We start from the raw sequence: 24912 nt of genomic DNA, 5'->3' as shown, positions 1-24912 counted from the left end.
CAGGCACTATGTATTGCAGCAAAATGAGTTAATATATATTTAATAGTAAATCTATATTGTTTTTTTTTTTACTTCAAAAAAATTCCGGAAATCAAAGCCATAAGGCCTTGTAAAAGAAGAGAAGAAATGCATGAGCTACCAAATGGTGATGAGACAGGAAATGTCTGAAGCTGAAAAAGAGAAGTAAAAATTATAATCAGATGTTTTATAACTAAAGAAAAAATGCCCCTGGCTTGGTAGTCCAATGTTTTTGCTTTGCTCTGAGCCCTACGTTGTTTTAGTTTAGTCTAGTTTGTAAATCAAATGCTTTCCCCTTTTAGTATAGTACTGAGACGAGACTAATTCCCTACAGCAGGGTGTGCAAATTTCTGCCTGCAGTGTGGAATAATGGTTTATTCTGAAATGTCTATTATCCTGTTGTTTCACTAACAACAAAACCTAGTGATGTTTAAAATGTACTGGAGCAGGTTATAATACAGATGATAACAGTGAATAATGAAATAATAAAAACAAAGGTTCTACATGATCAAGGCATTTCCTATCGAATGGCCAGCCTTTGAAAAGCTGGCAAGAAAGGCAAAAGGACTGAAGTGTCAGAATTAATCATCAGTTACAAACTGCTGCCAAAGCCAGTTTTCTCTATCATGAGAGAAGGAAGCAAAACCTGTTGGGAAAACGATATGTCTTAATAAATCAGCATTAGCTTTTGCAAGAGGAAACCAGCTAAGGTAGGAAAGATTAAACAGCACTTGCAAAGAGCATTATGTATGAAGGTTCAGTGCATTTTGCAGTTTGGGAATGATCCTTTGGTTTTGGTGTCTTTGGGGCTGCTGGTTTACAAAGCGATGTTAATCTTCAGTGCATGCCACCTGAATCTGGCTGGTTAAGTGTACATTGGTACGCAGTAGTCTTAATTTGAATATTACGATCACAATTCACAGTGACTTGTTGCTTTTAAACAGGCTTCATCCAAACATAAACACGTAAAATGAAAATGCCTTTAATCGTGGCTTTAGCCTGTTCAGTGCTTTAGCTAATTCTTCTATTTTGGATTTGTTCATTCTGTGTTTCTTTTTCTTTCATATATTTTTAGTAGTCTCTTCCTTCAAGGATCCATAACTATCAATATGCATTATCTTTTTTCTGTAATGTGACACAAAAAACCATCATAACTGTCAGAAAAACTGCTGAATGTTAAAATGAGCTTTTGCATAACTATTACCCTACACATCAATTACGTGTTTTGTTTAGCAAGCAGTTCGGCTGATAACATTTACTGATATCTTAATCGTGTACATTTTTTAACCAATGTGCTAGATGCTGCTGAATATTTTGAATAACATGAAACTATATTTGAAACTTAAAAAAAATGGAATCACCATGAGAATGGTCATTGCAATTGTTTGCAGTTGCTTGCTTTTCTTCCTGTTAATAGTTTCCCTTCTACGTGTGGTAGAGGTAACTGATTAGAGGTCTGTGCACTATTGTGTGTGTGTGTGTGTGTGTGTGTGTACGCGTGTGTGCGTGTGTGATTGGTACATGGTTAGAATTGTGGGGACAGGTGAATATCATCTGCTTTGCATCATGCAAAAGTGATGTATTATGACAAATTAAGACAGTTCTGCTACAAAATGAATAGTTTCTGGTTTTAGTGGCTGCCTTGTTCCTTTGAACTTTAAATATAAACTGCTTACAATTTACCAGTTAGGCTGCTTTTCTTAGCTCTGTGTTGCTGTGGTGATGCATCAGTATTGTCAGAGCATTTAGTGCTTCTTTCCACCTAATGAATGTCTCAGCTAGATGAAATTTTAAATTGAGTATTTTTAATCCCTCACCCTTCTGCTTTACAAAATTCCCTTCATTTCTGTTTGCCATCTGGCTGACTGCCCCTAGAGTCAGCAAGGCTGCTTCACTGCAGTGCCTGAAAACGTAGCAATGAATCCATCCAACACTGGAACATCCTCTCTCTAACTCTTCGCAGTAACCATGGCAGTGGTGTAGCATTAAGCTTTGTTTCGCACCTTTAACTGCAGTGAGTGGCACTTGGTTTTGTTGATAAAATATCTCCAGCATGTTGTGACCCTCTGAAGGTTGTGTAGCTACTGCAAGTAGGAAAACAGGCTCTGCAGGGGTAAAATATTGTATGTCTTATTCTGATTTTCCTCCTTCCAGCCTTCAGTATATTTTTGTTTTATTTAGGTTGTTTTTAAACTAAAATAAGAACTTTGAGCTTATGCTTTGCTCTAGCAGCGCATTAATGCAACTGAAACTGGAAACTGGCCACTGGTTGGCAATATTATTATAAAGAAGAAGTATTTGTATTACAGTAGTGCCACAGTTAGCCCCTGTACAGACACATAGTGAGAGACAACCCCTGCCCTGAAGATCTTCAGCCTAGATCAAGGGTTCTCAAACTTCATTGTACTGCAACCCCCTTCTGACAACAAAAACTACTACATGACCCCAGGATGGGGGACTGAAGCCTGAACCCACCCAAGCTCCACTGCCGGGGGGGGACGGAGCCGAAGCCCAAGGGCTTCAGCCCCAAGCAAGGGGCCTATAACCTGAGCCCCACTGCCCAGGGCTAAAGTCCTCAGGCTTCGGCTTCGGCCCTGGGTGGTGGGCTCAGGTTATAGGCTCCGGCTTTGGCCCTATGCCCCAGCAAGTCTAAGTGAGCCCTGGCAACTCCATTAAAATGGGGTCTTGACCCACTTCGGGGTCCCAACCCACAGTTTGAGAACCGCTGGTTGACAAGACAAATAAAGGGTGTGAAGGATAACAGAGGCACAGAAAGAATAACGGATAAGTGACTGTGGGCATGTCTAAATTGCAAATGAAAACCAAAATAACCAGCTCTGCATCAGTGAGTCTCAGAGCCTAGGTCAACTGACTTGGGCTCGCGCTATGGAGCCATGGTGTGGGGTGAGGGTCTCAGAGGCTAGCCTCCAGCTCGGGCAGGAAGGTCTACATTGCAGTTTTCAGCCACGTAGCATGAGCCTTGCAAGCTGCTCTCAGTTAACCCGGGCTCTGAGGCTGGCTGACATGGTTCTGGGGGGAGGGTTTTGGTTTGGGTTTTTTTTTCTTGTTTTTATTTTTGTTTTGGTGGTGTGGGGTTTTGTTTATTTGTAGTGTAGATGTACCCAGACCTAGCAGCTGGAAATAGTACTTTAGGCCTGCTGACTCCCATTCTAGCCTCCAATCCAGTGGTCCATGCAGCCTCTCCAGTACTGTTCAATATTATTTCCTGCTTCAGTAATTTCACTCTGCCTGCCTAAAATTTATGGGTTAGATCCTCAACTGCGCACTGGAGCAGAGCTTGGCACAGCTGAGGTGAAGAAGAAAGTGACTCTCTGCCACATTTATGCCTCTTTCCATCCTAGGTGTGGCAAAAGTTAGCGAAGCCAGCAACTCTAACGTGCTGCAGCTCATATTCACCCCCAAGAGGATTTTAAGGAAAGTTGCACAACAGCCCTGGGGCCAAAGCCTCTGCTTCATTGACGTCAGTGGAGCTGAGGCAATTTGCACTAGGAGAGAATCAGGCCCGTGGAATTTAAGGTTGGATTTGGAAGAGGTGAGAGAGATTAGTTAGCAAATGGGAAGCAGAAGTCTAGTCCAGGCATAATGGGTGGCATGAAAAAGATGCAAAGCCAAGAGTGGGAGAAAGAGACAAAAGGTGTTGGTCATTTATTGTGAAATATATGCAACCAAGCGACAGAACCAATAACTATATCCATAGACTATTTTAATAAAATAGGAATATGGGCCAAATTCTGCTGTGATATAAGCGGACAGAGCACAATTGACTTTATCTAAGTTACACCTGCCTCCACCCAGGCTAAATTTGGCCCTGCAAGTCAAAACTTGGCCCTAGAGGTCACAAATTAAGATCTGAATTATATTTATACTATTTCCTTTTAAATTATTCCTTTAACCATTGTTTTCTGGGCCTGGTACACAGTGAGCTACTTTCTTTAAAAGATAAATCTCCCTATTTGTACATCTGGCTCTGCACTTTATACCTGAAAGCATAAAGAAACTGTGGGAGGCAGTAAGTATGATTCAGATGTATCCACCGTGGGTGGGAAAACTCAGAGCTTGGCAAAGCACATGGGGATAAGCCAGAGCTCACACAAAGTGAAATAATTGTACATGTGAGCTCGCTGAAGTAGTGCTGCAGGTGCCCATGTAGAACATTATAAATGACAGATTCTTGGCTTAGTGCGGGTTGACAGATGACTCCAGTGAAGAAAGGGAAGGGAGGAGTGTCAGATTCAGCACTGTGTTACTCCACTTTGACACTTTGGTGTAACTCCGTTGAAATCAGTTCAGTTGCAGTGGCATAAAATTGGAGTGACACAATGGTGAATTGGGTCACTGAGGCTATAGAACAGTAAGTAAGAATTTCTCCTCCAGATATTTCTCCTTCTCTTCCACAGACTTTTCCTCCGCTGATTTATTGTCTACTGTACAAAATAAATAGTTCATAGAATTATAGGACTGTATGATGGGAAGGGACCTTGAGAAGTCATCAAGTCCAACCCCCACATTGATGCAGGACAAAGCAAAATCTAGACCATCTCTGACGTGTGTTGGTCCAGCCTCCTTCTTAAAACCTCCAATAATGGGGATTCCACAACCTCCCTTGGAAGCCTATTTCTGAGCTTAACTATTTTTATAGTTAGAAAGTTTTTCCTAATATCTAACTTAAACCTCCCTTGCTGCAGATTAAGCCCATTACTACTTGTCCTTCCTTCAATGGATGTGGAAAACAGTTAATCACCATCTTTAACGTATTTGAAGATTGTTGTGAGGCTCCTCCCCTCTCCCGTTCTTTTCTCAAGACTAAACATGCCCAGTTTCTTTAACCTTTCCTCATAGGTCATATTTTCTAAACCTTTTCTTATTTTTATTGCTCTCCTCTGGACTCTCTAGTTTGTCCACATCCTTCTTAAAGTGTGGGGAGCCAGAACTGGACACAGTACTTGAGCTGAAACTGAGTAGAGCGGGACTGTTACCTCCCATGGCTTACATACAACACTCCTGTTAATACATCCCAGAATGATATTAGCCTTTTTCGCAGCTGCATCACATTGTTGACTCATTCAGTTTGTGGTACACTATAACCCCCTGACCCTTTTCTGCAGTACTAACATCTAATTAGCCAGTTATTCCCCACTTTGTAGTCATGCATCTGATTTTTTATTTAATTTTGTCTTGTTGATTTCAGACCAATTCTCCAATTTGTCAAGGTTGTTTTGAATTCTAATCCTGTTCTCCAAAGTGCTTGCAGCCACTCCAAACTTGGTATCAGCCACACGTTCTGAATTTTAAACCTGAACAGCTTTCTGTCTATAAGCATTGTGTAATCAAAAGAAACTGGAGAAGAATAAATTTTCAGATGAAAAGATGAGTTCCATTTTGGTCTGAACTATTAAAAGAAGGAGACAAACCCAAGAAAAAAGAGGAAACCCAGAATCTATTTTAGGTTTTATACAGCCACCCATCACCATAGTATGAACGCCTTCCACATAAAATAGCAGTTGGAAGTCGCTATTGGACTTTATGGAGTCTCGAAGGGAGGGAGAAAGAAGTGCCAATATTGGAGCACCATTCTTGCTGTAGTGGAAAGGCCTTTTGGAAGACAAAGGTTTTGCAGTGTTTCTCGGAGGTGTTCTGGCTCAGGGTTTGCCTGATCTTCTCTAGATGTTCATTCCATAGCTGGATGCCTTCTAGCTAGAGCGTTTTGTCCCCAGCTTTGATGGGCTTTGTTATCTGCATTGTTCCAGAGAAGCCCAGCTGCCTCAATATTTCATACGTCAGAATTCAATTACTGCAGACTAACTCCTGTAATCCTTCCTAAAGCAGACAAAACGTTGATAGAAGTCTTGCATTAGCAAAGACGATAGAATGTGAACCTACCTGAACAGATAAGATTCAGCACTACTGGTACTCTGCTACAGCTACCTACATTTGTAGTATGTCAGTGGAAATGTAAAACATGCAACAATGTAATGGAATCATTGAATCAACCCGAATTCTCTTCTCGTTGCTATGAGCTTGTTGCTCTCAGCAGAAAAAGATTTCAGCCCTCATTAGTCATACCTACATTGTTAGTAGTTATAGCTGGTGTTCCCTCTAATTTTTTCCATCCACGTGCTAAATGAATTTTGTTATGTGCACCATATTGAGGTAATGTGCGGATGTGCACCACCAATAGAAACCAATATTTTTTTAAGAGTTACCATAGGGATAATTACTCCAGCCAGGACAGTTTAGGCATTTTAGAGCTCACTACTCAAAGAATTAAATTTAAGCGTAAGAGAGGAATAAAAATTATGAAATGCATAGATCGGTCAAAAAACTAAAATAACACACTTTGAAAGAAGTAACAACAACAACAATACACGTATGTGTTGGGAGGTGAGTGTGAAAGACAGTATGTGTGTGTGACAGAGACACACTCTGTGTGTGTGTGTGTGTGTGTGTGTGTGTGTGAGAGAGAGAGAGAGACAGAAATGCACATTGCCTCTTTAAGTATGCTGACCTGACTTTAAGTATACCGCCCTTTTAAGTAGATCAGCAAGTTCAGACACAGCAGCAGCTGCCAGCAATTTCCCTCCATCCTGAGCCTTGTCCTGTCTCCCCCACACCCTGCTCTGTGGAGATAGAGTACAGGGCAGGGGGAGGGGAAAACCCTGACATCAGCACCTGTCTACCTCTCCCTCCACTCTGCACAGCAAGCAGGAGGCTCCCAGGAGCAGCTCCAAGGCAGAGGGGAGGAGCAGCATACGGCAGCGGAGGGGGTGGGGGTGTCCCAAACCCAGTTCCGTCTCCTTGGCTGCTCTTGTCTCTCTCTGGGGAGAACTTTCTCTCTGGGACTGCTCATCTTTACATCAGCCCCTTCTTTCCAGAAGCACCTCTCCTTGGGAGTAGCTTCCGGGGAGGCTGCATTTCCTGGCATAGTTTAGGAGAACCTTTTGCTGAGAGTAGCCCCCCCGTACGCCTGCCTTCTGAAGCTCTCTCTTTAGGAATCTCCTACTTCCAGGAGCACCTCCTGGACTCCCTGCTTGCGTGGGCTCCCTGGAGAGTTCCCATTCTCCAGGAGCACACCTTCTAGGCTCCCTGATCTGATGAGCTCTTCTGATCAGCGCTTCCGGGAGCGCCACTCCTCGGGAGCTCCCTGTCTCCTTGGGAATGCCTTCCCTAACTAAGCTCAGGTCACCTTTTATTAGATCCAGGTGCTCATTGACCAATTAACCATTAAGTGGCCACCTGGGACTCTCCATTATGCCCAGGTGGGCCTTCAAATGCAGCAGCAGGTAGACTTGAGCCCTATTCCCCTTAAAGGGCCAGTCGCCCTGTGACACAACACCGTGGGCAAAATTCTTCCCCTGATTTAGGGCCTAACCCTGTGAAGTGTGGTGCGTGCTGCACTGCAATAGTTCAGTCGGAGTTATAGCTATGAGGAGGGCATGCCAGTGATTCATATAATGTCATTGTACTAGCTCCAGTATTATCTTCTGTCCCATCCTTTATACATCCTTACACTTTGTCCATCTGCTCCTGCCTATTTAGCAGGCGTTTTCACTGAGACATCCATAACGATACCCAGGTCTTTCTCCTGAGTGGCGACTGTTAATTTAGAACCCACTGATGAGTAATTCAAATTACTCTTTCCAATATGCATTTTGCATATGTCAACATGGAATTACATCTGCCACTGTGTTTGTTCTATTCTATGCTATTCCTTTCTGGTCTGTATTCTGCACAGTTTGTTGTACCACCTTCATCACTGCCTTCAAGTAGTGCATTAAGTGACGTAATTAACATTTTTCATATGTGATTAATTATTTCTCTTGCCTACTCCCCAAGGGAGAAATTGTATGAGTAGGGTAGGGATTTTGTTGCTTTGTTTGTTTTTATAAATTATATGTGTTTCGCTGTCTGGAGTAGCTCACGAGCATGAGTGCCAGTCTCAGTCAAACTGTCAAGAAGCAGGGCACAAACCCCAAATTGGTTGCCAGTTCTGTACTTAGATTTCACCAAGCAAGTAACAAGTGTGAACTCCTCAAGCACTCTAGCAGCCTAACCATGGAGTCACAGACAGTCCCCTGGGGAACCCCGATCTATCTTGCCACCCAAGCAAACTTGTCTTTGTGATAGATTGTCCCTTACACAAAAATCACAACAATATTCAGGTTACTGCCAGTCCCCAAGGACCAGTTGCATACCATAGGTCAGTTGCACTTAGACCTTACATCAGCAACAATGCTTGTAGCCAATCCTATAATAAACTAACTAAAGATTAATTAACTAAGAAAAAATGAGTCATTTACAAGGTTAAAGCCACTCAACAGACACACAAATGAGTTAGTCTTAGATTCCAAAAGGTAATAGAAACTGCTGTGATATGCAAACTTTCTGTTTCCTTTAGAGCTAGCCCACACTGAGCAGCTTGGGGAGCCCTTGCTTATGCTAAGAAATATTGCCCTCTCCAAATTCTAAGCAGGAACTGTATCACTGTACCAGGATTTTTATTCTCTTCCCTTAGACTTAAAAGTAATGGGACAAGAGTTGGTGCCCATCTCCTCTTCATGGGTGCAGAGATAGGGGCAATCCGCTAAGCCTTTGTCCTTTGATGTCTGAAAATGGCTCATTTGTTTTCAGTGGGCCTCCTTGTGTGCAGGACCAGCACTTTATACTGATTAATGCTGCTCTCCTGTTCGGTGTGTTACACAGTTACAGAGGTTTACAGTGCAAACACTCAGTATAACTTTATACCATGGGATACAGATGTTTGTAAGTGAAAGCAATATATGCAGCATCCTACAAGCATTTAATCAAATCTAAACACATTCTAACCAACTTAATATCAGTTTTAAAAATGCTAACACACAGGTGAGCTAGACTGGTTTCCAGCTATGCACTTGTCAGTGTTCAGTGACCTTGGTGTAATCTGGCACCTGGCCTGCTAGCATCAAAATATGTATGCTGTGCTGTGTGTTTATATTAAAGAAAGCAAGATCAGAAAAGTGCTCCATGTGCTTGGAGCAGAAGGTGATGAGATTTGTGGTCATTCTTAGTTCCCGTTGGAGTTAATTCCACAGCCTTTCACTAGCCCTGAGGAATCTCTGCCTACTGCACATTTGAACTTTTTATATTTACACTGAACAGTTCCTTTGTGCCTGAGGAGTGGAGTTGTTGACCATATTCCTCTTTAGGTGCTCTTTTAGGAATCCTGGGCCCCAACTATTGACTGACTCAAAAATAAGAACCAGGACCTTGACTTTCTGTTCTATAAGAAGCCAGCGTAAAGAATGAAGGACAGGTTAGATGGGCTTATGGCTGCCTGTGTTGCTGAGAGGAGACATTACCATTCTACATGGCATATTGCCCTCAGACTAGGAGTATTTCCCCTTAATAAATGCTAGTCCCACTTATTCCTGCATGTACAGGTGGCTGGAGTAGGATATTAGAGGGTCAAGCTAAAAAAACAATAAGGGATTCACGGGAACAACAAATTGTCACTTACGCGCATTGCATGTGTGTTTGTTGTCACAGTGTTGCCCATTTTATAAAATACAGTCTGGCAAACTAAGCTTCCAAACTGCCATATGGTTAGGAATTTGTTTGCCACATTAGACTCCCTCATATCAGTGCTAGAAACCAAAAAAAAAAAAAAAAAAGGGAAAATGACAAGGCCATCTTTTCAGCTTAAGCTGATAATACACACCCTTTATGTCTTAAGATCACAAAATTTCCAGGTTCTGCTGGAACTGGTAGTCCAGCTTTGGTTCAAGATGTGGCATCTGTTGAGCAAAGTCTTTTTGAAGTAGTCCTGCCTCTGCCTGAGGCTGCTCTTGGAGAAACTGGTGGTGCATTTTTGTTATCCCTTTTCTCTAATCAATAGGGCAATAGATTTACACTATAAACCTCAACTCCAGCAAGTACACTTTGATGTGTCATAAAAATACACAGTGATTTTAATCATTATGGGGCAGATTCCTGATTAATGTAACTTGTCATAGCTCCAACTAAATGGAGCTATGACAGCTTACATCAGCTGAGGATCTGGCCCTATATCTCTATAAATGATTGCAAGGATTCTTATATCTGCTGAACATGTTATCATGGGCCAGGTTCTGGGACACTATTCTGCAGCCACTTTAGTACATTATTCAGTGAGTATTTCCATCTGTTTCGGTGGGGCTACATAGAGAAAAACATTCTACTCAACATGAATAAGGGTGAATCTGGTCTGGAAAACAGACACTGTTTTGTGAAAATATCTGTTGAATGCATTTTCCGTTTCTCAACCAGCTTTAATGTAAGTGCCTGTTACTGTGGTCTGTGAGCCATGAGTGTTTAGAACGTTCCCTTTCTCTGCAGACTTTCTATATCCTTTCTGCAGAGGTAATAAAGACAGATTGGCAGGTTATTAGCTGTACAGTTGCAAAGTCATACTTGAATAAGGGTTGGTTAAAATTGTACATTTAACTCTTCTAACTAAAAGTACCCGTCCTAACATAACACAGTTCAACAATAAAATGTTTAAGTACTTTCTAGAAATCTAACTTCTCTTCATAATGTTTGGTGGAAAATTTAGGAGAATTGGGTGGTAACAATCTGTAACACCTTACTGAAAAATATTCATAGATTTTTTTTTAAAGGCCAGAAGAGATCATTAAGTCTGACTGCCAAACACGGGTCTTAGAATTTCACCTAGTAATTCCTGTACGAAGACCATAACTTCAGGCTCAGCTGTCGCCTGTCTTTTAGAAAGAGATTCAGTCTTGATTTAAATACTTCAAGTAAAGGGACATTTACCATATTCCATTCGAGGGATTTAATGTTGATCAAAATAAAGGCCAAAACCCACCGTCAGTATTTTAAAATAATAATATACAAAAAGCTTTGGTTTCACTTAACCCCACAAACTTCATCAGAAACCCTATAAAGTATAATGGAGTTACACAGGTGTTAAAGAATCAGGCTCTTTGTCATCTTTTGGATCTGATTTTCTACTCTGCTAATAATTATGATGAGAAGAGAGGTCTTTTTGTACAGCTGCTGTTAGAGTTTAGTTATTGTACATATAAGTGGTCTGAAATTATGGACTTAGGTTGTCTTTAAATTTTTTGGAAATCAGTTCTAGTTTAATGGTGCTGCCATTTCAGAACTTATTTAAACAGGTTCTTTGGGGAAGAAAGTCATTGAATTCCTCTAGATATTTTTAGCCAGGGTTTAAATTGTATCAGCTCAACCAAATCAATCAAATTTACTGAGATTTTGCTCTGCATTAGCATTGCCCATATAATACCAACCTCCCAAGGGAAATGGTCCTCCTCTTTTTGCCTTTAAATCCCAACTTTAGGTTTTTCTGATTTAATTTCTGTGTCCATCTATGCTTATACCTATGGACACAAACAAGCAATATTAGACTTAAAGGCCTGATACTAAGTGCCGAGTGCCCTCACTCCATAAGGTTACAGGAGTCACTCAGCATTTTGCAAGATGGAGCACGACAAAAGAAATAGAAGGTCTCATTAGTGCAGCTTTAGAGACCTCCGTCGGTCAATTTATTATTGTATATTTGTGTATATACAAAGTTCTATACGTTTTTGTTATAAAAAGTATAACATTAAAAGAAATAAAAATATCTGAACTGAAAAAAAGCTCAACATCTATTATTAGATATTGTGATACCACACAGATGAAATCAAAAGACAGAATTGACATTTATATCTGTTCAGTAGTTAAGAGATACATGTAATGTCAGTACCCTGCTTATGTTAGTGTTTTCTCCAGGTGATATTGTTCAACAAAAAGGCCTACCACCTGACAGTGCTATTGTCTTCTTTTACACCTGATTCATTCTATGGCTTTAATTGTCATTTTGTTTCAGGAAACATATTTTTAGGGACTGTTATTGCATCTGAGAGTTATAGTAACTCTCTTCTATAGACACAAGTCTTCCAAACATTTCAGTAGTGAAGTAATTATCAGTGTTGAAGTAATCCTCAGCTGAAAGGATCCAAAGCATTTAGTTAATGGATTGTTTTCTTTCTTAGCACATCTGTATGGCAATAGGTTTTCATGGGTTAAACAAATCCTACATTAGCGAAGTGAAAAACAGAGACTCTTTAAACTTGAGTCAGACCCCAGTATTGCGTAGTGAGAGGGCAACTGTTGGACCAAGATTATGCTTTGTGGTGCAAACCTTTGCTGAACCCTTTGACTTTGTCAGTCATAAGTAATCAGGCAGATCCTCCACATAGTCCCAGTTACATTTCTAACAGCATGCCATTATTAGCATTGATTAATTACTGTTGTCTGGGTGCTGACAGTTTGTTCATCCCTGCACAGAACAAAGACTTGCAGACCAAGTTCTATACGAACTTAGAGTTGTAATACAGTACTGTAGAAACACTTTAACAGCAACAATACTTGACACTAATTGTATTAGTTTTTAACCACACTTTTCCAAGGAAACAGGATATGAAACACTTTACATAGAGCCAAATCCTGCACTCACTCCTAATTCAGACAAAACTCCTTCTGAACTCGGACTTGACTCCAGTAGTGTTTTGCCTGAGTGAGGTCTGCAGTACTTGATGCATAATGTTACATGTTGTCCATGGCAACACCTTTTTTTATGCTAGTAGTTCATTTGGTGAAAGGGGGTAAAATCTGGCCCTGCTTAAATCAATGGGAGTTTTGACATTGATTTCACTGAGGCCAAGATTTTATACAAATAAGACCATAAGAATGGCCATACTGGGTCAGACCAATGGGACGTCTAGCCTAATATCCTGTCGTCCAACAGTGGCCAGTGCAGATGCTTCCAAGGGAATGAACAGAAGAGGGAAATTGAGTGATCCATCCCCTGTTGTCCAGTACTAGCTTCTGTCAGTCATAGAATCATAGACTTTAAGGTCAGAAGGGACCATTATGATCATCTAGTCCAGGGGTAGGCAACCTATGGCACGGATGTCGAAGGCGGCACGCGAGCTGATTTTCAGCTGCCCTCACACTGCCCAGATCCTGGCCCACCAGTCCGGGGGGCTCTGCATTTTAATTTAATTTTAAATGAAGCTTCTTAAAGATTTGAAAAACCTTATTTACTTTACATACAACAATAGTTACATATTATAGACTTGTAGAAAGAGACCTTCAAAAAACTGGCACTTGAAACTTTAAATTAGAGTGAATAAATGAAGATTCGGCACACCACTTCTGAAAGGTTGCCGACCGCTGATCTAGTCTGACCTCCTGCACAACGCAGGCTACAGAATCTCACCCACCCACTCCAGTATCAAACCTGTGTCTGAGCCATTGAAGTCCTCAAATCATGGTTTAAAGACTTCAAGGTGCAGAGAATCTTCCAGCAAGTGACCTGTACCTCACACTGCAGAGGAAGGCGAAAAACTCCCAGGGCCTCTGCCAATCTGCCCTGGAGGAAAATTCCTTCCCGATCCCAAATATGGCGATCAGTTAAACCTTGAGCACGTGGGCAAGACTCACCAGCCAGATACCCAGGAAATAATTCTCTGTAGTAACTTGGATCCCACCCCATGTACATCCCATCACAAGCCATTGGGCATATTTACTGCTAATAGTCAAAGACCAATCTCATTATACCATCCCCTCCATAAGCTTATCGAGCTTAGTCTTGAAGCCAATGTGTCTTTTGCCCCCACTTCTCCCCTTGGAAGGCTGTTCCAGAACTTCATTCCTCTGATGATTAGAAACCTTTGTCTAATTTCAAGTCTAAACTTCCTGGTGGCCAGTTTATAGCCATTTGTTCTTGTGTCCACATTGGTACTGAGCTTAAAGAATTCCTCTCCCGCTCTGGTATTTATTCCTCTGATATATTTGTAGAGAGCAAACATATCTCCCCTCAACCATCTTTTGGTTAGGCTAAACAAACCAAGTTCTTTGAGTCTCCTTTCATAAGACAGGTTTTCCATTCCTAGGATCATTCTAGTAGCTCTTCTCTGTACCTGTTCCAGTTTGAATTAATCCTTTTAAAAAACATGGGAGACCAGAACTGCACACAGTATACCAGATGAGGTCTCACCAGTACCTTGTATAATGGTACTAACACCTCCTTATCTCTACTGGAAATACCTTGCCTGATGCATTCCAAGACCGCATTAGCTTTTCTCACAGCCATATCACATTGGTGGCTCATAGTCATCCTGTGATCAACCAATATTCCGAGGTCCTTCTTTTCCTCTGTTAGTTCCAACTGATGAGTCCCCAGCTTATAACAATAATTCTTATCAGAGGTTTAGGGACACTCGGAGTATGAGGTTGCATCCCTGACCACCTCGACTAATAGCCATTGATGGCATGGAGTTCCACAGGTTGATTGTGCATTGTATGAAGAAGTACTGTCTTTTGTTTGTTTTAACCCTGCTGACTATTAATTTCACTGGGTGACCCCTGGTTCTTGTGTTACATGAAGAGTGATAACATTTCTCTATTCACTTCTTCCATACTACTCATGATTTTATAGACCTCTATCGCAGGGGTCTCAAACACGTGGCCCCCTGCACCCCAGTTACTTCCTGTCACCGCCAAACTCCCCTCACCCCCCTCAGAGTTATTTTATATGGCAGCTAAGCTCCCCACGCGCTGCTCCCCAATGTTTGGGAACGGGTTTCTACAAACCTGCCACCCCTGGAAAAGGCAGAGCAGGAGTGGAGTGGTGGTGCAGCCCAGTGCAGTGGTGGGGCTTTACTGAGTGTATATATTTTATTAAAACCGCTTGGAAATGACTTCGTCGAAAAAAGAACACTCATGGAAGAAAAGAGTTTTTCAAGACAAATGGGAGAATTTATATTTTTTCACAGAGGTAAAAGATAAAATTCAGTGCCTTATTTGACAGCAAACTATTGCTGTTCCCAATGAGTATAACGTGCGTCGGCACTATGACACAATGCACCGTGAAAAATATGATGCATTCACTGGAAAAATCTGAGAGGAAAAAGTTCAGCAATTTAAAGCAGCATTTGCCAAGCAACGAAATTTCTTCTTGGAGATTAACAAGTCTAGCAAAGATTCAGTAAGAGCAAGTTTTGTGAAATGATAGGTAAATCATCACGACCTTTTACAGAAGGCTTATTCGTAAAATAATGTCTTATGAAGGCCAGCGAAATTTTGTGTCCTGATAGGAAGAAAGTTTCTGAAGGCATAAGCTTGTCTGCCAGTACAGTTGCCTGCAGGATAACTGATTTAGCTGATAATGTGCAAAAACAATTGATTCAAATGGCAAAAGACTTCGAAGCATTTTCAATTGCTCTTGATGAGAGTACAGATGTATCAGATACCACACAGTGTGCAGTGTTCATTAGAGGTGTGGATTGTAATTTGAATATAACTGAAGAATTGCTAGACTTAATGCCACTGAAGGGTATTGATATATTTCAAGGACTGGAAGAGTGCATTGAAAAAGCTGCGCTGCCATGGAACAAAACTCGTATCTTTGGCTACGGATGGTGCGCAATCAGTGTGCTCTGAAAACGTTGGTGTGGTTGGATTATTGAAGACCAAACTGAACAGCCTCAATATGCCAGGAATTAGCTTCACCAGTATACATTGTATTTTGCACCAAGAAGCCCTGTGTATTAAACAGGGCCGCCCAGAGGGGGGGGGCAAAGGGGGCAATTTGCCCCGGGCCCCGGGCTCCGCAGGGGCCCCCAAGAGAAGAGCGGAGGCTCCCGCCTCTGCCCCTCTCCTGGAGCCTCAGCGTCTCCGGCGGGGCCCCTGAGCCCCGCCCCGCTCAGAGACGCGTGGTGAGGGGGCGGGGCTGGGAGCTCCAACGGGGCCTGAGCCCCGCCCCGCTCAGAGCGGCGTGGGGAGGGGGCGGGGCAGCTGCCTCCGCTCGGCGTGGAGCTCACAGCCCCGCCCCCTCACCACGCGGCTCTGAGCGGGACGGAGCTCAGGCCCCGCCGGAGACGCGCTCGGTAAGAGGCTGGGGCCGGGGCCGGGGCGGGGGCGGGGGAGAGGAGCGGGACCCGCCAGGGGCGGGGCCGGGACCGGGACCGGGGGCGGGGGGGAGCGGGACCCGCCACTGCCGCCGAAGCGCAGCCCGGTCTTCGGCGGCGGGGGGCCCCTTCTGTTCCGGGACCCGCCGCCTAAGGGCCCGGAAGGCCTGCGGCGGGGACCCCCCCCGCCACCAAATCACCGCCGAAGACCGGGCTGCGCTTCGGCGGCGGTCCCGCTTCGGCGGTAATTCGGCGGCGGGGGGCTCCCGCCGTGGGTTTTCGGGGCACTTTGGCGGCGGGTCCCGGAACGGAAGGGCCCCCCCGCCGCCGAAGACCCCGGGCCCCCGGAATCCTCTGGGCGGCCCTGGTATTAAAAGTCTACAAATGAAGGAAGTTATGGATGTAGTTTTTAAAACTGTTAATTTTATACGTGCACAAGGGCTGAATCACAGACAGTTCACTTCTTTTCTAGCAAGTATGGACAGCGAATATGGGGAACTTCTGTATCACACTCAAGTTAGATGGCTGAGTTGTGGAAATGTTTTGAAGCGTTTTTTTGCACTTAGGAGATTGATTCCTTCATGAAAATGAAAAACAAGGAGGTTCCACAGCTTTCTGATTCCACTTTTATCTGCAACCTTGCTTTTCTAACAGATGTAACTGATCACCTGAATGCACTGAATTTGAAACTTCAGGGTAGAAAACAGGTGATAACACAGATGTATGACGGTGTTAAGTCATTCAAAGTCAAGCTTACTTTGTGGGGGAAACAGCTGACTACAGGCAATTTGGTTCATTTCTCGATTCTGAATTCCTTAGGAAAAGTTGAACCCAAATCTTTGAAAGAATATGAAGAGATCATTTCTACTTACACAAACAATTTGATGTGCGGTTTAAAGATTTCAAGGCACTTGAATCACATTTTCAACTTTTTTCCACACCATTTGCGTTGAAATTGACTATGTTGCAGAGGAAATGCAGATGGAGTTAGTGGAGCTTCAGTGTGACACGATTTTGAAGCAGAAGTATACAGATGTTGGAAATCCATAATTCTACAGGTTTCTTTCACAGAAAAGATTTCCCATGTTTATTCTCTGCTTCCGCAAGGATAATAGCAATATTTGGAAGTACATATTTATATGAATAGTTTTTCTCTTCCATGAAGATTAACAAATCTGTGTTAAGGTCAAGGCGCACTGATGAACATTTGAAAGCAACACTGAGATTGGTTTCGTCTCAGGATATCAAACCTAATATTGACGCTCTGGTTGATGCAAAACGCTGCCAGCTAAGTGGCCAAAAATGAAATGACTGTCAAAATTAGCTCTGACTTTTCACATTACAGTTAAAGAAGTTAATAAAAAAGTTAATAAATTGACTTTTAATAGCATACTATATTTTAATACTATACTACTATATTACTCTTTCTTTTTTTTTCTCCAGGTGCTTCCCACTGCCAAACAGCTGTTGGTGGTGCTTAGCACTTTCCAGGAGGGAGGGGGGAGGAGCGGGGAGCTGTGTGCTCAGGGGAGGAGGTGGAGAAGAGATGGGGCAGGGGCGGGGCCTCATGGAAGTGGTGGAGTGGGGGCGGGGCCAGGGACGGCGAGGGGGCTGTGTCAGTGATGCGGCCCTCGGGCCAATGCACTAGTCCTCATGTGGTCCTCGTGATCATTTGAGTTTGAGACCCCTGCTCTATCGTATACCCCTTTGGTCATTTCTTTTCTAAACTGAATAATCATGGTCTTTTTAATATCCCCCCATATGTAAGCTGTTCCATATCCCGAATCATTTTGTTGCTGTTCTCTGTACCTTTTCCAGTTCTAAGATATCTTTTTTTGAGATGAGGTGACCAGAACTGCACATAGTATTCAAGATGTGGATGGACCATGGATTTATATAGTGGAATTATGATAATTTCTCTCTTATTATCTATCACTTTCCTAATGGTTTGTTACATTCTGTTAGCTTTTTTGTGAAGAGGTTAACTGAGCAGATGGGGGAACTGTGGGAGGGGGTTGGGGTGCGGGGTGCAGGAAGGGTTCAGGGTGTGGGCTCTGGCCCGACACAACTTACCTGGAGCAGCTCCGGGGTGGCAGCGGTATAAAGTGGGACTAAAACAGGCTCCCTGCCTGCCCTGGCCACACACCGCACTGCCCCCAGAAGCAGCTGGCACCATGTCCCTGCGGCTCCTGTGGGAGGGAGGGCAGAGGGCTCCACGCACTGCTCACCTCTGCAGGTATCTACCCTGAAGCTCCCATTGGCCGCAGCTGCCTGTTCCCAGCCAATGGGAGCTGCAAGGGGAGGTGCCTGGAGGTGAGGGCAGTGCACGGAGCTTCTGCCCTCCCCTTCCCCAGGGGCCGCAGGGACATGGTGCCGGCTGCTTCCAGCAGCGGCGCAGGGCCCGTGGCACCATTGGGGTGGCAATCTACAGTTTGAAAGAAAATAACATAAAAATATATTTTCTTCAAAAACTTAATATGACATCTGAAGGTGTAATCACTGAATAAGCTGCAGTGCTGTCTAGAGTTAGCATTATCCATAATTACCTTTTTTTTTTTCCCCCAACAGGCCGGAGAAAAACATTATCACCCAGCTTGTGCACGATGTGTCAGATGCAGTCAGATGTTTGCAGAAGGAGAAGAAATGTATCTACAAAGTAAACAAACAAAAGTTATTATTAGTATTGATCCTTAATGTATTTATTAAAACAATACCTGCATTTATAAGACAGCTGCCTCTAGCATAAGCATCTGGGCACAGCCTTTCTTTCTTGGCAACACAGAAAGAGAAACTAAATGGGCAGAGGGAACTAGCAAGTTGATGTACTAACCTAAGATTAATGGTTTTTACCCAGCTCTGTTCTATAACCTGCAAGTATCAGTAGTACACTTAAATCATTCTGTGTGTTCATTCTTTAAACAGAGAAAATTAGACACTACCTACATAAGATTTGCTGTTACGTTATTTAAAATCACAAATGCCACTATTCTATTGTCACATTGATTTAGAGCAAATTATAGTAGTTCACTGAGTGCCAATGTGATCCGTAGCTTTACTCACTACAGAAGCCAGGGAATGTTGTGATTCCTTGGTTAATGGCAAGCCAGTTTGCTCAGCAGTAGTAGGAATCTGTGAAATCCAATAACAAATCAATGCTAAAACCAGTCTTGGAGATGATCCCAAGCCACAAATTTTGAATTTAGATTTCAAACACTCGGAAGTTCAGTTGTGTCTGGATTCAAGGTTTCAGTTTCATCCATTATAAAGATATTACAAGATGGATGTTTGCTAATTTTTGTTCTGAGTTCTGATTCAAACACTCCCAAAATTCAGAGTTTTGCTTTTGGACCCATCTTATTTTCTGCAGTTACTGATATATTCAGTATAGTTATTTGTACACTGCTTACCTCTAAATTCTGAACATACTGATGTTATGTTTGACTTTTCAGATTTTTCTTTGTTTTTGACTCTTAAGTTTTTGTGCTAATTTTCTCTTTCTCTCTCCCTTTCTCTTTGTTGCATATACGTTTATCTTATTTAAATTGTAATTTTCACCTCCATAGATACCCAGCCCTCCCTCTGAAAACGCCCTTCATGAAACAGCACTGAACAGTTTTGCCAGCTCCATTTCATTAATCTGGAATACCACAAAAATACATTCTCAACAATATTTCAATGATCTTCATGCCTAGAAACTCTGTGAAAGTCACATTATTGTAACAGCATTGCTGCCTGTTGGTATTTGGAACATAAATATAAATCAACCCTGATATCTTGTTCCCAAATTATTAATTTAATGTAGCCCAATTCAGGTGAAATATTCCAGACCAAATGTGGTGATAGGGACACAAGATTATCCTGTCTTGGAAACATCATTGACTTGGACTCTGCACATTTTTGGGTTTTTTTTTTTACAATTACTGTGCTACTGTTTATAAAACAGAGGATTCTTCATAAGTAACACAACAACACTTCGTATTATCCTTATTTGAGATACTGAATTTGGCCTGTAGTCTATTTCCTTAAGGAAGCTCACTCATACTGACATTTAATTGAAACATTTGCACCCTTTTGATGATGTATAGGTGATTTGTTGTTTTTGTATATATCAAGCAAATTGCTCTGGTTCAAATGGTCCATTCTCCTGTTCTCTGCAGATGAAGCTTTTCCATTTTTCTTTTTGATAATGTTATATTGCTAGTTTAGTTATTGCTCAGAGAAAAGCGCACACACTTATTTAGCTAAAAGAAAAAGACCATAACAGTCTAGCTTCTTGTGTTAACTTCATGGACATTGTTTTTAAATTTAAATTCTGAAGGTAGAACTATGCTCTTCTTTGAAGCTTGATTGCTAATGTGTTCCAAAGTAAGACTACTTTGTGTTTGTTTTTTTTCTGATGTTTACTGTACCATAGCCCTCTGATTTTAATGTATTATATTTCTAGGCTTGCTTCATTCTATGTTTGTTTCTTGTTCTCTTTGCCTTATATCTGTGATACTCAAACTGCGGCTTGCGAGCCGCAAGTGGCTGTTTAATGTGTCTCCTGCAGCTCTTTGCAACACATGATATTAAAACACTGTGTGATTTAATTATTAACCAATCAGGATGTTTTATTATTTTATTAATCAATCCACGTTATCAGCTTGCACGAATTTAACTTGTTTGCTGTGAGAATGTGTGTGTGTGTATGTGTATATATATATATTTATATGTGTATATATATATATATATATATATATGTACATATGTATATATATATACACACACTAAATATGTCCCATCATACTGTTTAAATATTAATAGTACTATAGTAAATGAAATAATGAATTCACACTACTGTGGCTCTTTTGGGTAATGTTGATTGATAATTTGGCCTCTGAACCACTGAGGTCTGAGTATCACTACCTTATGCAATCTCCCTGAATTAATTTAATGTGGTAGTATTTAACTTATGTCCCACTTATAAGTAGGGAATGCAAGATGAATGTTAATTTAATGAGCAATTAAGATAGCAGGCCGGATTATCAGCTAATGTAAATCAGCATAAATCTATAGAACCATGGCATTTTACACCAGCTAAGAATCTAGACCAAAGTATGTACATTATTCCAAAGATAATGAGGGACATAAAGTTTTTTGTTTGTTTTGATGGGTTGGGGGTTGTTATAGCTTAACGAGTTTTCAAAGAATTAAAAAAACAGCTAAGTCTATTTAAAGATTTCTGAGTATCCCAAAGTTGTCATATTTTGACTTAGAAACCATGGGTGAAATCCTAGCCCTGTTGAAGTTAATGGCAAAACTCTCACTGACTTCAGTGAGGCCAGGATTTTACCCCGGTTTCTATGATTACTGGAGATCAGTGTTCTGCCCTTCACGCTGAAAGCTGCATTTTACAGGACAGAATTCACCAGAGTGCTGGCTTTTATTTTCAGGTACTTCCATTTGGCATCCAGCCTGTAGACAGGCAGCCAAGACTGAAGAAAAAAGCAAGGTAAATGAAGCCTCTTTTAATCCTGTTTTAATTTATTACGTTGTCTTACTATTCTACTGGCCACTGAGATAGTTAACCACAGTAACTTTAACTGACAATACAGTTGGTGCAGTAGTAATTTGGAGTCTGTATTTTAGCTAGTCAGTGATTAAACCTATCCTTTAAGGAAATTCTTGGCCTGAAGTATATGAATAAACTCTCTGTCTTTAGATTAGGATGTAATGAAAGATTAGTGCATTGGCTAGATGGCTATATATAAAACATCATTGGAATCCGCTATATTTTCCTTTTCTAAAAATCTCTTTGTAGCACCATTTTTTTTGCTATTTTTAGAGCTGCCATACTTACTCAACCTAATTTAACCTCCGATATTAAATAAATACTAACTAAGATGATTTGTGTGGTAGAAAGGGGATGATTTCTCTCTGTGTGTGTGTAGTGGAAAGAAGGAGGAGTTCTGGGAATCTTAATAATTACAAGGACGGTTGATGGATGAGCTGACTCTGGAAAATGAAAAATTAATCAATAATTAGGGGTATGGTCTGTCTCAACTAGTGGGACTGAGACACTACCGTCTTGCTTAATGGAGTGAGGCCAAATGTGGGGTCTTTTGGATTGTTTTCTCTAGATGCATCAAGTGGTGGTCTTGTTTGAAAGAACTTTGATTTGGCATGAGAAAAGTTATACGCCAAATGCATGGGACAGGACAGGACAGAATTCAGGGCAGCAACTATGAAAGGAGATGCTTACATATCTGGTGTGTTAGCAATTACATCTCTGACTGAAGTACAGCTTTGAAAAACATTATTTTCGGCTTCATCCTAAAAGGTCACGGTCCCATGTATTTAGGAGGGATAAATGATTGCTCTGATCCATCATTTTTTGAGAGCTCTGAACTCAAATGAGTGTTTAAAATGTAAAGTAGCCAATTAACCTTTTGCCTCATAAATTTCAGTCAATAGCAAGTGGTATTTCAGGATAGAAAACAAAAGAAAAAATATTTCCAAATGACCTTTTTTGACAACCGAATATTTTAGTTGGTATAAGTGCTATTGATTCAGCATAACAGGATAGCCTACATTTTCAGACTTGCACAGCATTTTACTCTCGATTCATTAATAGAAGTTGCTGGGCTAAAACTCCATGCAACATTTTGAAAATGTAGAGATGGATAAATTTAGGAACAGGATTATATGATGGGGGCACCTGTGATAGCAGGGAACTGGACTCGCTTACACAGGATGTCATTCCAGTCACATGTTCCTATGTAGTTAACTATTTTTTCCTCTTTAAAAGAAGGACAGTAGACATTGTTGTGCTGGCCTGGTGCTAGCTGGGCTTCCCCCTAAGGCACAGAAAACACCCTCTTGGGACATTGTTTAAAGACTGACACATTAGCCAGACATCTTTCAAGTGCTATGCAAGTGCCCCTAATCTTGAGCAGAGTGAAAGAGGCTTTCTATGCGTAAACCTTATAAAAGTCAGGGGGAGTTTTGCTTCAGTAAGAAATACGGAACCTGACCAAAAAGCTGTTCAGCACTAATTATCTCTCATTTACTTTTTTGTTTTAATTTACCAGCGCCTTTTTATGTAAGAGAAACAAAAGAGAAGGATGGAATTTTATAAAGGGTAGTGGTGGATCGTTAGCACAGCTTGTGAAGGTGACTGTGTGGGATGTGGCAATTGATTGACATTCTAGTAAATGAAGGAGAGCATCAGGGTGATAGTTTTAAAAGAATGGTTATTTTCTATGTACTGAGCATGACAAATGTATGCAAAGAAGGCAGAAAGAGTAATATCAGAGCGGTAGCCGTGTTAGTCTGTATCCATAAAAACAATGAGGAGTCTGGTGGCACCTTAAAGACTGACAGATTTATTTGGGCATAAGCTTTCATGGGTAAAAAAACTCTTCTTCAGATGCATCTGAAGAAAGAGTGGGTGGACGCATGCTTCACGGCTTTAGAGATGAAGGAGTGGAAGGGGAAAGGTTGGAGAGAAACAGGTGGAGCTGAGGGATACTTTTATCATCTAAGAGATATAAGAACAAGCTTTCAACCAGACGGGAAGGAGCCAGAAGAAAAAGAAAAATTGCAAATAAGGAAGAGGAAGGATAAGAGTCATCACAGGCGGGGCGGGGTTGAAGGCTGGTGGGTAGGCGAGTGGGCAGAATGCTGGAAGAAGGGACCAAAAAAAGTCAAGCGTAGAGAGGAGCGGAAAGTAAAAGGTTATAATAGCATCGACTGAGAGGAGTGAGTTTTGGGGGAGAGAAGTGGAGGCTAAAAGTGACAAATCAGAGCTTGATAGAGAAGAGGTTGCAAGAGAAGTAATGGACAATGCAGAGAGCAAGGGGAGCCGGTGTGAGCAGATATTGATCAGAGAGAGGGAAAATGGAGATGGGAGAGCACAGTATCAGATAAAGAGTAGGTGACAGGAGTGACTGAAGCAGCAAGTAGAATTAACAGCACTGGAAGGAAATCTACCGGGATCGTTCCTCAAAATGAGGAGCCAGAGGTTGCCTGCAAAAGAAGGTGCCTAGTTGAGTTTTATTACATATATTCAGCCTAATTTGTTGTGCTCTTAATTTAGTCACTAAAACAAGCAGATTTGCCTATGTGCACACAGACTGGGGCTTCATTCAAAGCTCACTGAAGTCAATCAGAGTCTGTCCAGTTGACCTCAGAGGAATTTGGATCAGGCACCTGTTGCATGCTTAACTGAACTTTAAATTCTGCAGTACTGGAGCTTAAGCAAAAACCTAAGGGCAGTTGTGGTAAGAGGAGGCCGTTGAGAAACTTTCAAATACAGAACTGTACTGCCACTATTATAGGGTTGTCAAGGTTCCTTCCCCACGCTGAACTCTAGGGCACAGATGTGGGGACCTGCATGAGAACCTCTAAGCTTAACTACCAGCTTAGATCTGGTTTTGCTGCCACCACCCAAATTATTTATGAGTCATTTGGGAAATTCTGTCTACCTCCCCCCAAGAATATTTCCCTCCCATGTACTATAACCCTTCCCTGGGTAGCCTTGAGAGACTTCTCCACCAAGTTCCTGGTGAACACCGATCAAAACCCTTGGATCTTAAAACAAGGAGAAATTAACCATTCCCCCTCCTTTCCCCTCACCAGTTCCTGGTGAGTCCAGATCCAACCCCCCTTGGATCTTAAAACATGGAAAAATCAATCAGGTTCTTAAAAAGAAGGCTTTTAATTAAAGAAAGAAAGGTAAAAATCATATCTGTAAAATCAGGATGGAAAATAACTTTACAGGGTAATCAGATTCAAAGAGCCCAGAGGAACCCCCCTAGCCTTAGGTTCAAAGTTACAGCAAACAGAGGTAAACCCTTTAGCAAAAGGAACATTTACAAGTTGAGGAAACAAAGATAAAACTAACACACCTTGCCTAGCTGTTACTTGCAAGTTTGACATA

The 24912-nt window shown here is 41.7% G+C and overlaps 1 protein-coding gene across 11 annotated transcripts in view; it reads left to right on the top strand.

Annotated features, from left to right (window-relative positions):
* ABLIM2 (actin binding LIM protein family member 2) overlaps positions 1–24912 on the top strand; it is a 210111-nt gene that overhangs the window by 117712 nt on the left and 67487 nt on the right. For all 11 annotated transcript variants that reach the window (XM_045017868.1, XM_045017867.1, XM_045017869.1 and 8 more), the window contains exons 7-8: positions 18561–18648; positions 21425–21483. In XM_045017868.1, coding sequence (XP_044873803.1) covers positions 18561–18648; positions 21425–21483 — 147 coding nt within the window. The remainder of the gene's footprint in view (positions 1–18560; positions 18649–21424; positions 21484–24912) is intronic.

Source organism: Mauremys mutica, chromosome 5 (assembly GCF_020497125.1).
Source record: "Mauremys mutica isolate MM-2020 ecotype Southern chromosome 5, ASM2049712v1, whole genome shotgun sequence".
Taxonomy (NCBI): Eukaryota; Metazoa; Chordata; order Testudines; family Geoemydidae; genus Mauremys; species Mauremys mutica.
This window is presented reverse-complemented; position numbering and strand designations above follow the sequence as displayed.